The sequence below is a fragment of the Pteropus alecto genome, unplaced genomic scaffold (assembly GCF_000325575.1).
Source record: "Pteropus alecto unplaced genomic scaffold, ASM32557v1 scaffold3, whole genome shotgun sequence".
Taxonomy (NCBI): Eukaryota; Metazoa; Chordata; class Mammalia; order Chiroptera; family Pteropodidae; genus Pteropus; species Pteropus alecto.
Window position 1 is genome coordinate 5261256 of NW_006442484.1, and position 15213 is coordinate 5276468.

The window sequence follows — 15213 nt, forward strand, 5'->3', positions numbered from 1 at the left end:
GGAAACGACTGCAGGTTGGCCAAGAACTTATAGACTATTTCTCAGATAAACAGAAGTCTGCTGACCTTGAGCATGACCAGACCATGTTAGATAAACTTGTGGATGGACTCGCTACCTCTTGGGTGAACTCTAGCAATTACAAGGTAAGCTGTGCTTTAGAAGGTACTCTTATAGGTGGCTGGGCTGCCTTAGTGGCTTAGAATTGATCCTTAGAGCAGTCGGCTTGATTCCTTGGCTTCCAATGAGACACTTAGTCAGGTTGTGGCTTTTGGACATTTCATTCTAGAGCAAGTAGAGTTTTCTGTGATTTTTGTTGGAGATCAAAAAATTCTTATCCTTTAGCACTTTGAGAGAAGGCCAAGTGAACAGATAAAGAAAAGCTTTTGTGTTGGAAAGTTTACAAGCATTTCTAGCCTTGAAGTTAATTAAAAATGAATATCGTGTCTTGCAGCCAATGGGTTGTGAGACCTTGGTGAGTGGTCCTTCATGAATAAGAAATGTCTTCATTGATTTTCCTGGGGTTGGGGGTGGTGGGTGGTGGAATTGACAATAGGATGTGGAACATTTTACCTTTAGGTCACTGTTTTCAAGTTGGCCCAGATACCTTGTATGGATTGCCAAGGACTCTTCTGTGACCTATGTGTGATGGCCTGGAGGATATACTTCAGGTTCTAAAGATCAAGGCTTTCATGTGCCCTTGCCAGGTGCAAGGGGTTAGGCAGGGTCCCATGACCTAAATGAATTGTGCAGGTTGACCATATACTATTCAAGTGCTGACTTATGAATAAAAATTAGACTGGACTTGAAGTGCAGAAGAGGTGTTCATCTCTCTGTGCCTCTCCCCCCTCCCCACCCCCACCCCCACACTTTTCATTTGCCAAGAGGGTGGCCCCTTTGGATCCAGGTTGAGTTTCACCAATAGATGCTATAGACGTTATGAAAGGGGCTCACAGAAGCACTCTTTTATGTTTTTTTTTTAATTGACCCCGTCTTCTGAGATTGATTTGGACTCGAATTTGTTTGCTGTAGTGTAGCAAATAAGATGTAGTAAACAAATAAGACGTCTCTTATTTTCCAAATACATTAAACCTTGATCTCGTCCAAGCGTCAGGAGGCTTCATATTTATTAAGGGTGTTACCTAGGACCCTAATATTTCTGTTACAACTGGATGTAAAATTTATCCTGTCTTTAGAATCTGGGCTTAAATTCTATTTCATTCATCTGTTTATTCATTTAGCTGAAGTGTCTGGCTTTAGTGCTGGATGATGGGAGTGTTAGAGGGATGAGAGGTGATAGTCTAGTTGTTACATTTCGAGGGCTTTGAAGTCACCTTTTGTCTGTGTTTGAATCACGGCTCCACCACTCTGTGTGCATGCTTCTGGCTGAGAGTAACCGAAAACTGACACAGTCAACTTAAAGTTACTATGAAGTAATTGAGTAATTTCCTTTTAAGAATTTAAGAAGTCCACAGTAGTTAAGGCAATGTCCATGAACGAAGAATGTCTGATTCTGTCTTTACTTGAGAAAAACTTTTCTCAGAAGCTCCCTGGCAGGCTTTTGCACATCACAGAAAAAATCATTATGTGGCTTTGCATGCCTACCCTAGCATCAGTGGAAAATGGACAGGTGTCCATGATTGCTTTCGACGGTCATGCTTAACCTCCTGTTTTAGGAAGGGTTCCAGCACCTATTGAATGAAGCATGTGGCCATATGAAGGAAGGGGAAATACTTGAACAAAATCAGACTCCTATTAGGAAGGAGGAGGTTAGGGAGGGGACATGGATGTTAAATAAGTAACCTACAGAGCCTGTTATACTGCACGAGCTTTCTTAACCTCTCCAAGTTTCAGTTTTCTCATCTGTAATGTTGGGATGATTGAGTTATTGTAAACACTAAATGAGAGCGTATATAAAGTTATCACATCCCTGCCATATAATAAACGTTCATACATTAGCAATTGTTATCAGACTTGATTCCTGTCTTCAAGGGACTCATAGTCTGGGTGGGGTGTGAGTACTGACAAATAAGGAATGATTACAGTATGGTGTATAATAATAGAGATACAGAATTTGGTGAGAAGACAAGAAGAAAGTAGTAATACTGCCTAGAGGAATCCAGGATTTTGAAAATTGGTAGTTTTTTCAGAGTTTTGTTTGCAGAGTCATAAAGGGGTGGAAGATTAAGACTGACCTTTGCGAAGTAATTTTTAAGAAAGACAGCTTGGTAAGGAAAGTCAGGAACATGATGTATGCTACCAACTTGCATATAATCACGGACAAGGCACCTTTACTTGTCTGTGCAGTGCAGGTCATTGACTAAAATCTCTTGGGAGGCCTCAAGTTCTGATGTCTTGTACGACTTCTTACAGATGGTTTTGCTGTCAGGGCCATGTCCTGTGGTTCTGATCATATACAGTGCTGAGCACCCCCTTTGTTTGTAAGCTCTCTAAGTGTGGTGACAATGTGCCTTGTTCACACCTGGAGCAAATATCCTAGAACACAGTATTTTGCTCAACAAATACTGGTTACTTGAGAGAACTCAGGAACTTGGAGAGACTGCTCAGCAAGTAAGTATTCCTGGTTGCTTTACCGAATTCTGGAAACTTAACTTTTAGGGCCCTCTCATTTTTTTCTCCTCTTAGGTCAAGATTTCTCATTCAAAGCCAGAGGTATGTTTTAGGGCTTATTCGATTGACATGTTTTATATATTATGGATTGAAGAGATTTGCTTTATATTAAAGAAAACTTGGAAGCTTTGTTTCTTGAATTTTTTCTTTTTAATTAAGGACTAAAAAGATAAAAGGAGAAAAGGGAAGTAATTTTGGACTTCCAAAACAATAGTACTTGGGTATTGTTATCCCTTTTTTTAACAGGGAATGTGAATGAATGGCAGCATAATGTCTTATTTAAAAAAAAATGTTGGCTGGAGCTTGAATCTCTTTACGTTTGAGTATTTCTTAACATGGTAAACAGATTTGTATTTGGTACTGATTGCAGTTTAATAGCTACCATTTTTTTGCTTACTATATGTTAGGGGTTTTATTAGTCTTATCTCATTTACTCTTCATAAAACCCCTGCAAGGTACATGGTGGTATCCTAATTTTATACATGAAGAAACTGAAATTACCCAGAATTATGACATAATAGTGATTATGGAATTGGGATTTAAATATAGGTCTCTCTGATTTCCTAGCCAGTGCACCTTTCATAAGAACAGGGTTCAGCGAGCTTTCTTAAAGGCCATATAAAAAAAATATTAAGCTTGGTGGGCCATATAGTCTTCTTGCAAATATCCAACCATTATACTGCAAAAGCACCATGGATAATGCGTAAATGAATGGATATGGCTGTGTTCCAATGATGTTTAACTTACAGATATAGGTGAGGCTAGTTTGGCTCAAGGGCCAGTTTGCTAGCTCCCCTCTCCCCAAACTAGAACACTGAGCACCTATTATATGTAAATACTTTTTCTTCAGTTGTGGGGAACCATTCATGATTCATCTGAGGGAAGAGTCAGGTTTATAATTTGCATCTAATTTGGGAATGAGGGGAGCATTCTTTTAGGTTAAATGGAACGCAGTTTGTTTTTGGAGCATCTTGTATGCTATTTCAAGAAAACTTGCCCTTTTTAGTTCTCTCACTCAGACTTATATTGGGATCCGTATGCATTCTGTTGATCTTCCACTGATCATCTACTGTGAGCTGGCTTTGAGCTTTTTGGGTAATTGAAGTCATCTTGAAGATTGAGTAATTGGTTATTTAACTAATGCCCTCACACACGCAGAACAGGGCTACACCAGGAGGATGCTTTTTAACCCCGCAGCGGGGTGCTGGAGGGATTTAGTAAATTTTTTGCATTGTCATTATAATCATGGGAAACATGGAAGGAGATGAGAGACTTCTTGTTTATGAGCCTGCTTTTCTAGATTACTCAGACAATTAAAAATAAAAATAATAACCAAAATTTTTGAATATGGCTGTCTTCATTGATCTGGTCTTCTTTTCCTGTTTTTCTTGATTAAAATTTGAAGAGATAGATGGTGGAGTAGATTCCTGCATATACCTTCAGCGGCTTTTGTTTCTCTCCCTCTTCCCTCATCTTTAGGTGATAAGGGATGAAAGGTGACAAGGTAAGAGTGAGCCGACCTGGAGAGGCTGCCTGGGCTGTGGGTAGCTGGAGGGAATCCAGGGAGACTTAAGTGCGTCTTTCCTAGTTAATTTTGACAGCCGTTATTTGGCCAAACAGTGCAATACCATGCAACCTCACATATCCTCACAGTGCAAACACTTGCACATATAGTAGGTTCAGTGGAAATAAAACACCCTAGTGGAGTCCAGCTGCTTTTTTGTGAATAGTGTTCCACAGTGCTTTCTTTGCAGTCCAAAATCCCCGAAGCTCTGAAAACCTAGGGTTTTTTCACTTACTATTTGACCTGAAGTGAACTGACGTGCAACTACTTATAGTCTTTGTTTACTTGTTTAGGTCAAGTTTCACTGCAGAAGTATTAATATAGTTGATCGTGGGTTGCTGTCCCAGATTCCGTTCAAGGGGATATATGTACATATGTTTATTTCTAACTGTGCACTCTTTTTATAAAACCTGAAAAATTCTGTATTCCAGAACACGCCTTCAGCGTTTTGGTTAAGTACGTGTGGACCTGTATGTAATATTGTAGGGGAATAACAGTAGCCCAAATGGTTATGGGACATTTACTGTGTACTGGAAAACATGCTAAATGTATTCATTTTCAACTTATAATTACCATGTGAGGTAGATACTGTTATCCTTATTTTACGGATGAGACTGATGCTCAAATCAATCAAGTAGCTAGTAATTAAGGTTTTTTGGACTTGAACCCAGGTGTTTATGCAGCCAAAGTTAATTCAGCTCTTATGATGTGGCAGATACTATACTGGGGTCTGCTCTAACAGTGTCTGGTCACTGCCCAGGTAGTCTGGCCCTCTCTAAATCTAATATGTGTGAACTTTGTCCCTGTGCCTTATTGTCTCAAGGCCCACACTGAACTGCCTTGAATTTGAAATTTGTAGTTTCCCTTTTAACCTAGGGCTTCCTTTGTCTATGCCTTTATGGACTTTATGGTCTAATGGGAGGGACAGGAAAGGCAGGTGAAAAGACAGCGTGCAGTGTAGGATAGGAAATAATTAACTGTTAAATTCTGTCATAGGAGTGTGTATAAAGGCTGTATAGTATGGAGGAAAAAATGTTAAGGTCTGCTTAGTTTGGAGCAGCCTCGATGGAGTAGAATTAAATATAGGGCCAAGAAGAATCAAAAGGAATGAATTGCAGAGTTCAGGGAAGCCTCTCTTCCTTTGTTAGTCTTCCCCCTCTGGGCAACACTATCTCTGTGTAGACTGTAAAGATTTAGTCTCTCCTTAAGCTCTTTTACAGAGACCTGTGTTACCCTTGCCCTGGATCACGTGGGCCTGAGGGAAAGGAGTTGACAGATACTGGAGGTGAGGGAGATTCCTCTCCTTTCCCTTTCTTGTCTCTAAAACCTTGGCTTTCATTGAGATTTTTATTTCCCCCCTCGTGTTCTTGAGAGTAGAGCCAGAATAGATGATTGGATTTTGGATTAAGTGTCTTCTGTTTCTTTTTCTGACAGTCGGCTTGGTGCTGCCTTCAAGTGATGAATCAGTCCTTTCAGAGGTTGTTCATTCTTCCCGGGTTTTCCCTTCAGTGTTGTTGTCCTGTGGTTGCAAGGGGTGAGATTTTCTGTGTATAATTTTAAAAGACAGGTGCCTCTCTTGTAAGTAGAAAAGCTACCGTGAGCAGTACTAAGCAAAACAGCCTCAGAAAAATTATTGCAAGAAAATTTATGGATTATCGAATAAAAATGGCGCCTCGATATACGTAGTTAATGGCATTTCTTTTTACATATGCATTTAAACACATATGAGTGCAACAAAGTATATTGAAAATAATTCATATTTGAATATGAACAGTCTGGATTCCTCTCCTGGCTCTGCCACTTAGACTTTTGAGCAGGTAACTTTCCTCATCTGTGAAATGAGTCTGATGATTCCTATTATATAGCGTTGTTAGGCGGATTCAGTGAGTTGATGTTCCAGGTATGAGGTACCAGTAGTGTTAAGTATGTGGCATGTGGTTTGTGAAATGGAGATGATGAAACTATTACGTAGTTATTGGGCCAAATGATAACAAGATCTGTAGAAAGTTAGCTTTCATATGGGACACTAGGTTGTATGTCTTCCTGTAATCCTTTTCAGCCTTTGCCCTAGAACAGAAGCTGCAGATCTTTTGTAATGAGATGTGAATCCTTGAGCTGTGCACTATTGATAAATAAAATCCTGAGCCAGAGCATCAGCTGGCTGAGAATTCTGAGTGATTTTAAAACCTCCAGATAAAAGCCCGTCCTTTGATTGCAGACCCCTGTTTTAGGAGGGTTTCACTTGTTCTTTTTATTTTTAACACTTACTTATACTTTGTCTTATTTCAGAAAGCTAAAATTTAAATAAAAATGCGTATAATAGAAGAAATGATCAATTGAATGTCAAAGCAAAAAGAAAAACAGCTGCGCTGAGAATGCGGAGCCAACAGGAGCCAACATTGAGGCTGACTGAGTACAGGGTAGCTCATGTTTACTAATAGCTAACATTTATTAAACACTCATATGTGCCAGAAACCATTAAGTGCTTCATATTCATTGCCTCACTTAATTGTAATGTACATACTGTATGATTAGCCCGATGATTATTCCCATTCCACAGCTGGGGAAACTGCTGAAAAGAAGTGAAAAAGCTTGCTCTAGGTTATATAACTAGAAAGTGTAAGAAGCATGATTCTAATCTGGATAGTCTGACTCTAGAGCCCACATCTCAATCAATATGTAATACTACTTTCTTCATAATGTTTCAACAGTATTAATAACTTATTTATTGGAGCATAAAGAAAAGAGTGTAAAGATAGCCCAGAGTTAACAATGATTGCTTTAGGAGACTAGATCTTAAGTGAGAGACACACAACTCATTTTGTACTTTATTGAAAACAAAAATATTTAAGGTCAATGTATGTAAAATTGTTCCTCGGTTTTATTAGATCATGACCATGTATACTTTTTAAATTTTTTATTTTGGAAAATAAAAACCTACAGGAAAGTTTCAAAAAGCCATGCAGAGAAGCACTGTTTATAGTAGTCAAGATATGGAAACAACCTAAGTGTCCAGTGGATGACTGGATAAAGAATATAAGAATATATACAATGGAATATTATTCGGCCATTACAAAAGAATGAAATCTTCCCATTTGTGACAACATGGATGCATCTTGAGGGCATTGTGCTAAGAGGGCACATTGTGCTTGAAGGCATTGAAATAAGACGAGAAAAAGGCAAAAACCGTATGATCTCACCAAATCCCCACAAACCAAGCTCATAGTTGCAGAGAACAGGTTGGTGGTTGTCAGGGGTGAGGGTTGTGGGGTGAGAGAAATGGATGAAGGTGGTCGAAGGGTATAAAGTTTAAGTTATAATAAGTCATGGAGATGTAATGAACAGCATGGAGACTATAATTAGTACTACTGTATTGTATATTTGAAAGTTGTTAAGAGTAAATGTTAAAAATTCCCATTATGAGAAAAAAAGTTCTGTAAATTTGTATGGTGATGGATGTTAACTAGACTTATTGTGATCGTTTTGCAGTATATGCAAATATAGAAACCTTATGTTGTACACCTAAACTAATATAATGTATGTCAATTATACCTCAAAAAAAAGTGCAGGGAATTTTCATGTTTCACCCAGAAACTAATGCTTTACTACTTGTTTGTTTCCTCTTTCTCTCTATATACATGTTAGTAAAATTCGTGAATTGTTTGAGGGTAAGTTGTAGACATATTGCTCCTTTGCTCCTAAATATTTATGTGTTTCCTGAAAACAAGGACATTTCACTTATACAATCTTAGTACAGTTATCTAAATCAGTATTAGTATTTGATAGAGTACTAATATCTAATCTATGAACCTTATTCACATTTCACCTGTTGTCCTACTAATGTCCTTTATAGCAAAAGGAAAAAAAAATTTTCTGGTCCACCATTCAGTCTGATTACAGGTTGCATTTAGTTCTCACATCATTAGTATAGTCTTCTTAAATCTGGAGCAGTTCATCATTAGTCTTTTCTTTCTTGACTTAGTACTTTTGAAGAGTATAGGCCATTTATTTTGTATAGCCCCTCCATCTGCACTTTTTTGATGTTTTTCATAATTAGATTAGGTTGTGCATTTTGGCAGGAATCCCTCAGAGGTGAGGTATCCTCAGTGCATCATATCAGGTGACACCTGGTATCTCTTTGTGCTGGGTGGTGGAAGAGGTGTTGGCCAGGTTGCTTCAAAAAGTTGCTATCTTTCTCTTTTGTAATTAATAGGTATCTTGTGGGGAAGTACTTTGAGACTATGGGGAAGTACTTTTAAGGTTAAATGAATGTATGTTTGTCATCAAATTTTTACTTGATGACAAATTCATTTTAAGCAAGAATCATCAATGGATGCTACTAGTTTTTTAGCATCCATAGATGATTCTTGCTTAAAATGAACTATTAACTATTACTGTGTTGGCTGCCAAAGGGTGATTTAATAATTCCATCATTTCTTCTTCATTTATTAGTTGACCCCATATATTTTTGAAATGTATATCTTTTGTCTATTTGTATAGCAGGAGTTAAGTGTATATTTTGATAGTGAACCCAAAACGGAACTACTGTGAAGAAAAAAAAAAGTTTAAAAAATAGTCTTATTTAGGTATATTTATATTCATAAAGATTTTAAGACAATCTAATAGGTTGTGAACATATAGTAAAATAATGTGATTGAAGTTTGATTTGGGCTCTGGGCTTCCTAGCAGTCAAAGTAGAAGTGTAGAGATGGGTTAGTTGCACGTTTTTATTAACAATTGTGAAAGGAATATAGAAAGGCAAATAATAGTAAAATGTCTTCCTGGATTTAGTAGAATATTAGGTACTTTGCAGGAAGGGAAAAAACCAGGCATGGAAAATGGATGAAACAGAAGACAGTACTGAGTGAGGTACAGGTTATGCAGCTCCACTATTCCTGTAGACAGAAATTCACCAGCTTGAGCTTTAGACTAAGGGGGAAATTGTCAGAAGGCATCTAAGATGAAAAGGAAACCAAGAGCTGGCAGATCCCACTGAGTTGTCTTTTTAACAGAGTAGGTAGAAGGAGAGCCTATGACAAGGGGCATGGCAGAGAATCCAGAAAATTGGATAAAAATGTCTTGAAATATAGAATGGGGTATCAGCTTGGAGGAATTATCTGGCTACAGCTGCTTTTTACATGGGATTTTTGGTAGGAGCAAAGATGGCTGTCACTGTGGACCAGACAGGTAGGATTATAGATGGAGAGGAAGTACCTTGTGCCAGGTTTGATGGCTGGCAGGGATTTCTGCGTTTAATCATTCTTAAAGGCTCTCTGGAAGAGATAGCCTTTAGAACTTTTTAGGGTGAGGGAAGAGAGATGGCTCAGCAAGCTCCACAAAGGAGCATGTTGCAGGCCTCATTAATAGAGGTAATATTTTGAGATAAACAGACAGGTCATACACCAGTTGGCTAAGCAGTGTTCCCAGGTAGAGGAGCGTGCAGGGGTTGGTAGTACGACCTTGGACCTGAGTTGCTGGGCAATGGCAGCCATTGAAGGACCTCTGGGAGAGCATGGCACAGGCATAGCAAGCAGCAGAAGTGCTAAAGGCTGTCTGAGGAGTTAGGGATCCGATGAAGGCAGAGTGGGCGAGGACCAAGGGGAGGTGTGAGGGAGAAGCAAATTGAAGTAACAGCATTAGGGAGGAGGACCTGGTGGAGGTTTTTGGTATGTTTGGATGTATAAAGGACTGGGGTGAATTTGAGACGTTGTCAAGATTTCGGGCTTCAGAATACAATTTATTGACTGTGGATGCCTTGTAAAAATGTGTCAAGTCTTTTTCCTGTGTGATGCATTGTTTTTGTTTGTTTTGATTTGGAGAAGGTATTTTAAGAAAAAATGCCAAATAATTTTGAGGAACGTTTAGAAAAATAATCATGGAGAAGCTTTTGTTTTTGACTTCTTACTTTGGCTGAGGATCCTAAGCCTAACGTGCTTTGTGATACATACGTACCTTGGGAACAGCCACCTTCAAGCACATTTCTTGAGGCTGCCTAATTGAAATATTTTTGAAATGCTGATTTTAAAAAATAATTTTGTTTTTATTACAATAAATGTGTTATGTGTCTGTTGTACAAACAAGAACAAACTAACAAAACTTTTGACAATAAAGTTATAATGAAAAATTGAAAATTGGTCATGTTTTTTTGCCTGAGAAACTTTTATTTATATCTGTAGAAAAAAGATAGGGAGAATATTTGTGTAAAACTGATCATACTACACGTGCTACTTTGTTAGTTTTTTTTTTTTAAGGTTAAATGAATGTATGTCATGATCATTTTTCCAAATCAATAAATTAGATCACTAACGAGTTAATATTTTAATGGTTAGTCATTTTTTTTGAATGGTTAGTCATTTTTTAATCCGTACTTCATTGCTTACTTCTGGGCGTTTCCTAGTTTTTCGATCGTAAGCATCAGTGCACTGACCGTCTTTGAATATACATATGTCCTCTGTGTGTCTCTGTGCTGAAAGTCCTGAAAGTTTGAATTGATGGGTCAGAGGGGGCCTGATTGCCCATCTATCAGTGGTGCATGGTGTTAGCATTTCTCTTGATATTTTTCCTTTTAGATGGACAAAAGCTATCTCTCTTGCTAGAAGCATCATTGAATATTTTTTCTGCTTCTAACCTTTTAAATAAGAGCAAGTCTTAAGAGGATATAAAGTAAATTTTATTTTTGTTAATCTCACAAGTATATTTGTGGGGTGTATGAAATATTAACAGAAGGAGATGTCAGTAGTTAGGAGGTTAGAGTAGTTAGAGAAGTTAGGTCTCTGTTGTTATTTAATCCCATTAGTTTACTTTTCTACACAGAATGAGAATAATATTGATTTATGTCCCGAAAGAGTTGTGATAAAAAAAAAAATTATAATCCATTTCTTTAGAATGTTCCTTTTCTTTTTCCAGGTGCATTCGCAGCTGCTATTAACCTGTATGACATCTCATCTTAACTGGGCTAAGATGGGTGATGTTAAATAATGCTAAGTAGATAGTAATTTTGTTTTTGTTGGGCAGTGAGAGATAAGTGTGTGGTCTTACTTGATTCTTCACATGATTCTAGGCTAACCTAAGGAAAGTTTAAAAAAAAAGCTTTGTAAAGAAAAATGACTTAATGACCTTTTTGATCATGGTAAAGAAGTCGGATGGACTTTATATTGAAGAAGTTAGTTCAAATCAGTTTAAAGCTGAAATGGACATTATTGGGGTAGGTCACTGACCTTTTGGTACCAGAATTCCAAGGAAAAATCTGGTATGGCGTGTGCCAAACTATTAATTAGAGTATTGTTAAGAGAACGAGGGGGTGGGTGGAGCTTTATAGGGGGATGTTTAATTACTACTTAATTAAGTTTTTCATTGTTGGATTTTAAAAAATAATACAACTGAGATTTTAAAAATTTCTTTTTAAAGAATACTACAAGGCCCCCTAAAGTGTTAATTCTCTGCACACGTCAGTTTTATTTGTATTAGATATGTGTTTGTTTACTTTCTGCCCAGGACCGTTATTGTTACTAAAGAAGTGGAGTGATAGGTTGAAGGTGGCGGAACAGGAAGCCATCTAGAACTCATCATTTATTTGTATGCTCCGAAGAGAAACCTCATATGCCTGGGTAGAAGGATTTATTTTTATATACTGAAATCCTGTTCCCTTTCTATAGGGAAAATTTCTGTTTCTTTTGCCATCTTTAAAACTAGGTATGCCCTGTTTAGGGCAGGGATGCACTGCTGGAAATGGGAACGCTGGCAAAGGATAGAGCTGAGTGCTTAGTCTCTGTGGAGCCGTGTTCTAGAATCTTACATTGGCAATTGCTTTCATCTCCTCTGAAATTATGGCCTACCTCTGGCCATTCCAGCTGTCGTATTTTATGACTTGCTGGCAGATGACCCTAAGATTGGATAAGTTCAGGAAGCCCTTTCTACAAAGTGTTGGGGCTTCTACTCATCTATGCCTAGTGGACACTCTTCATTCCCCTCCTTCCTTCAGAGGTGGCTCCAGCTTTAGAAAGTAGACAGTTTGTAATGGAAAAGTTAAGAACTTATAATCTGGGTGCACACTGCTTGGGTTAAGTGTTTGCTTTGTATGTTTTGCCAAAATGAGTAAATGATGGAGATTGTGGAAAAGGAGCTGCTTGAACATCATCAGGATAGTCACCAGATGTTTGATCTCCTGCTCTGTGTCAGAAATAATTGTAGATTTTTATGTACTTTATTCTTAAATCTTAGCCCACTTCCCAGAGATTAGTTATTAGCACTGAGGCTCCTCAGGGTTAAGCAGTATCCTCTGGGGCACATAGCATTTGACTGGGCTTTGAATGGAAGTCTAGAATGTCAAGGCCTTAGGTCCCTCATTCAGTCAGCCTCTGGCTGACAGGTGTAACTTTGCTGTGTAATCACCTTGTTTAGGGTGTAGAGTAAGAAAAGTAAAGCGAGTCTCGGATTTCCTGCTGGGCTGTGGTAGTGGGTAGTGAGTTTAAATTTCCAGTAAAAGGAGTACAAAGGAGTTCAGCAGATGCTTGGAAGAACTGCAGTCTCTCAACACAGTGACTGGGAAATGGCTTGGCATGTACAGGTGCATGAAAATGTGATGTAAGGATTTCAGGTCCACTGGCATTTTATTCTAATGGCCAGAAGAACAGTGTTGATTACCTTAGAACCAAGTTTAGGAAGAAAACATTTATTTCTTATGAAGAAAACAAGGGCCTTTTGGGAGGGAGAGAGATTCTAGGTACTATTTACTCACACCTGATATCAGAAGGAAATAGCTTGATAATAGCAGAGCAGCAGATGAAGTAAAGTAAATAAGCAATCTTATTTTTAAAATGAAAAATATGCCATCCAATTTATGTTCTTTTTTGGCTAGTTTTGTTTTAATATTTGATTTGACTCAGAGTTTTTGGCGGAAAAGTTTGCTTTATGTTAATTTAAAAAAGTAAATCTATTCTTGGACTGAGATGAAGAATCGGTTGTTTCTGCTTATATTTCATTTTTTATATTACTCTACTGGGTAAGTAATTGAAAATGGGTCCTAAAAGTGTGTAGTTCTGCTTTACATCTCGACCTACTGGCTTGGCTGCATGTACTATTTGGCTTGGAGTGAAAGCACCTTTTTTTCTGAAGTGGATCCTTTACTCTGCAGCCACCTTTTCGAAATGCTTGGCTGCCTGAGAAGAGTCTAAAGTAGAAATTCAAGGTCAGCTATATAAGATTGCCAAAGTGACACACAGGCAAGCAAAATGAATATTCCTTCTTTACATTCTTGCTATTAGAGGTTAGAGGAGGGATCCGATTGCAAGTTTAGGAGAGAGGACAGAATGCTTTTTGACTGATTTGAGGGCATGGCCTTTCATTTTTAAGTGGTTTAAAGAATTTATGGACCATTGTTTGTTCATTCCAAAGTCCTAATGATATGGATGATATTTTTTCTCAGACAGGAATGTGGCTTTTGGCAATAACTCTACATCGCCGTTGCTTGAAAATAACCAAGTCCTTTGGAACCAAAATGAAAATGTGTGGCCTCTGTGCATGTCATATGAGGTTATGAAAGAAATGTGTGCCTGATGATTAAAAAAGTCTTTGAAATTAGAAATAGTGGCTTTCAAATTGGGAAAATCTCAAATGTTCAGCATTAGGAGAATGTGTGTAAGTATTTCCATATGATTATCCAGAAGATGGTATTCTCTGCAACAAATATAGTTTATAAAGAGTTTTCAGTGACATGGAGATATGCTAATGGGATAATGTAAAATGAAAAGGCAGGCATAAAATTTATATTCAGCAAGATCTCAGCCTTGTATAAACGTGTAGAAATATAATCTGAGAAGAGACACGTAAAATTTTTAATGGTATTAATCCATATTATGAAATAAGAGGCAGTAGATTTTCTTTCTTCCTATAGTTTTAAATTTATCCATAGTAGGCATATATCATTTTTAAAGCAGAAATTAAAAATTTTTTTACAGCTGCTTCCAAGGAGATGGGTCAAGATGATAGGGATGATGTATTACCTATATTGTTTGCTACATGACAAAATAAACAAGTTGGATTTGTAGCAAAAAGCAATGCCTTTGATGCACAGTTGCATCCTCCTGAAATTGAGGAGGATCATCAGTAACTTACAGGATTCCTTAATTTTTCTCTTGGGGTTATGGTAAAATTAAAGTAAGTTTACATATTTAAAATATGGATGATACCCAAGCAATATTGCAGTTAGGACCAAGAACCCAACAGGCTTATTCAGCTACTTCAGCCCCACTTTTTTTCCCATAGATTTTCATCTAGTTGCTCAAAAAAGATTTTAAAAAAATCTGTAGGAAATGTTACTGCACTTATTACATGAACTGTTTTGGTAATTTTTGCCAGCTAGATGAGCAAACATTGGTATGAATTTAGCTTAACTTAATGACTTAATGTACTAATTTTACATTTAATTTATCATTTTGTGGTGATTGCTAAATTTTATTTTTGCATAAGAATTTTGAGATGGAAGATTGTGAAATATGCCATGGCCAAATGTTCAGAGTTGATTAGCAATGCTGTCTGAGTAAGTCAGCTCTGGCTGTTTGATTTGATTTCTGTTTTATAATAGGAGGATTAATTCAAGAGGAAAATGCATATTTATCTTCACCAATGCATAAAGAGTTGAAGTATACTCTTTATATATTTCAAACCTTTAGAATGGAGATCTTTTGACATGAGGAGTGTATGGCATCTTCCTGTCCCCTTCACTAACAAAATAGCCTTGATAACAATTATAATTGCCTTAGTAATTGTCAGAGGTGGGGGTATGGAGAGTGACTTCTAATGGGTAACAGGATTCTTTTTGGGGTGAAGATATTTTGGAAATAGACAGTGGTAGTGGCTGCACAATCTTGTGCACATACTGAAAATTACTGAATTCTATGTTTTAAAAGGATGGATTTTATGGTATGCAAAGTATATGTTAATTTTTGAAAAAGGAGCAAGAGGAAGAGAAAGGATTTTATATATGAAGGCATCCCATACATGTCTCACCAACCCCTTTAGCG

General features: G+C 37.5%; 1 protein-coding gene across 1 annotated transcript in view; it reads left to right on the plus strand.

Annotated features, from left to right (window-relative positions):
• Positions 1-2: 2 nt before the first annotated feature.
• CLASP1 (cytoplasmic linker associated protein 1) overlaps positions 3-15213 on the plus strand; it is a gene marked incomplete at its 5' end in the record, with an annotated part of 217294 nt that continues 202083 nt past the window's right edge. Inside the window, one exon of the mRNA XM_015596443.2 lies at positions 3-143. Coding sequence (XP_015451929.1) covers positions 3-143 — 141 coding nt within the window. The remainder of the gene's footprint in view (positions 144-15213) is intronic.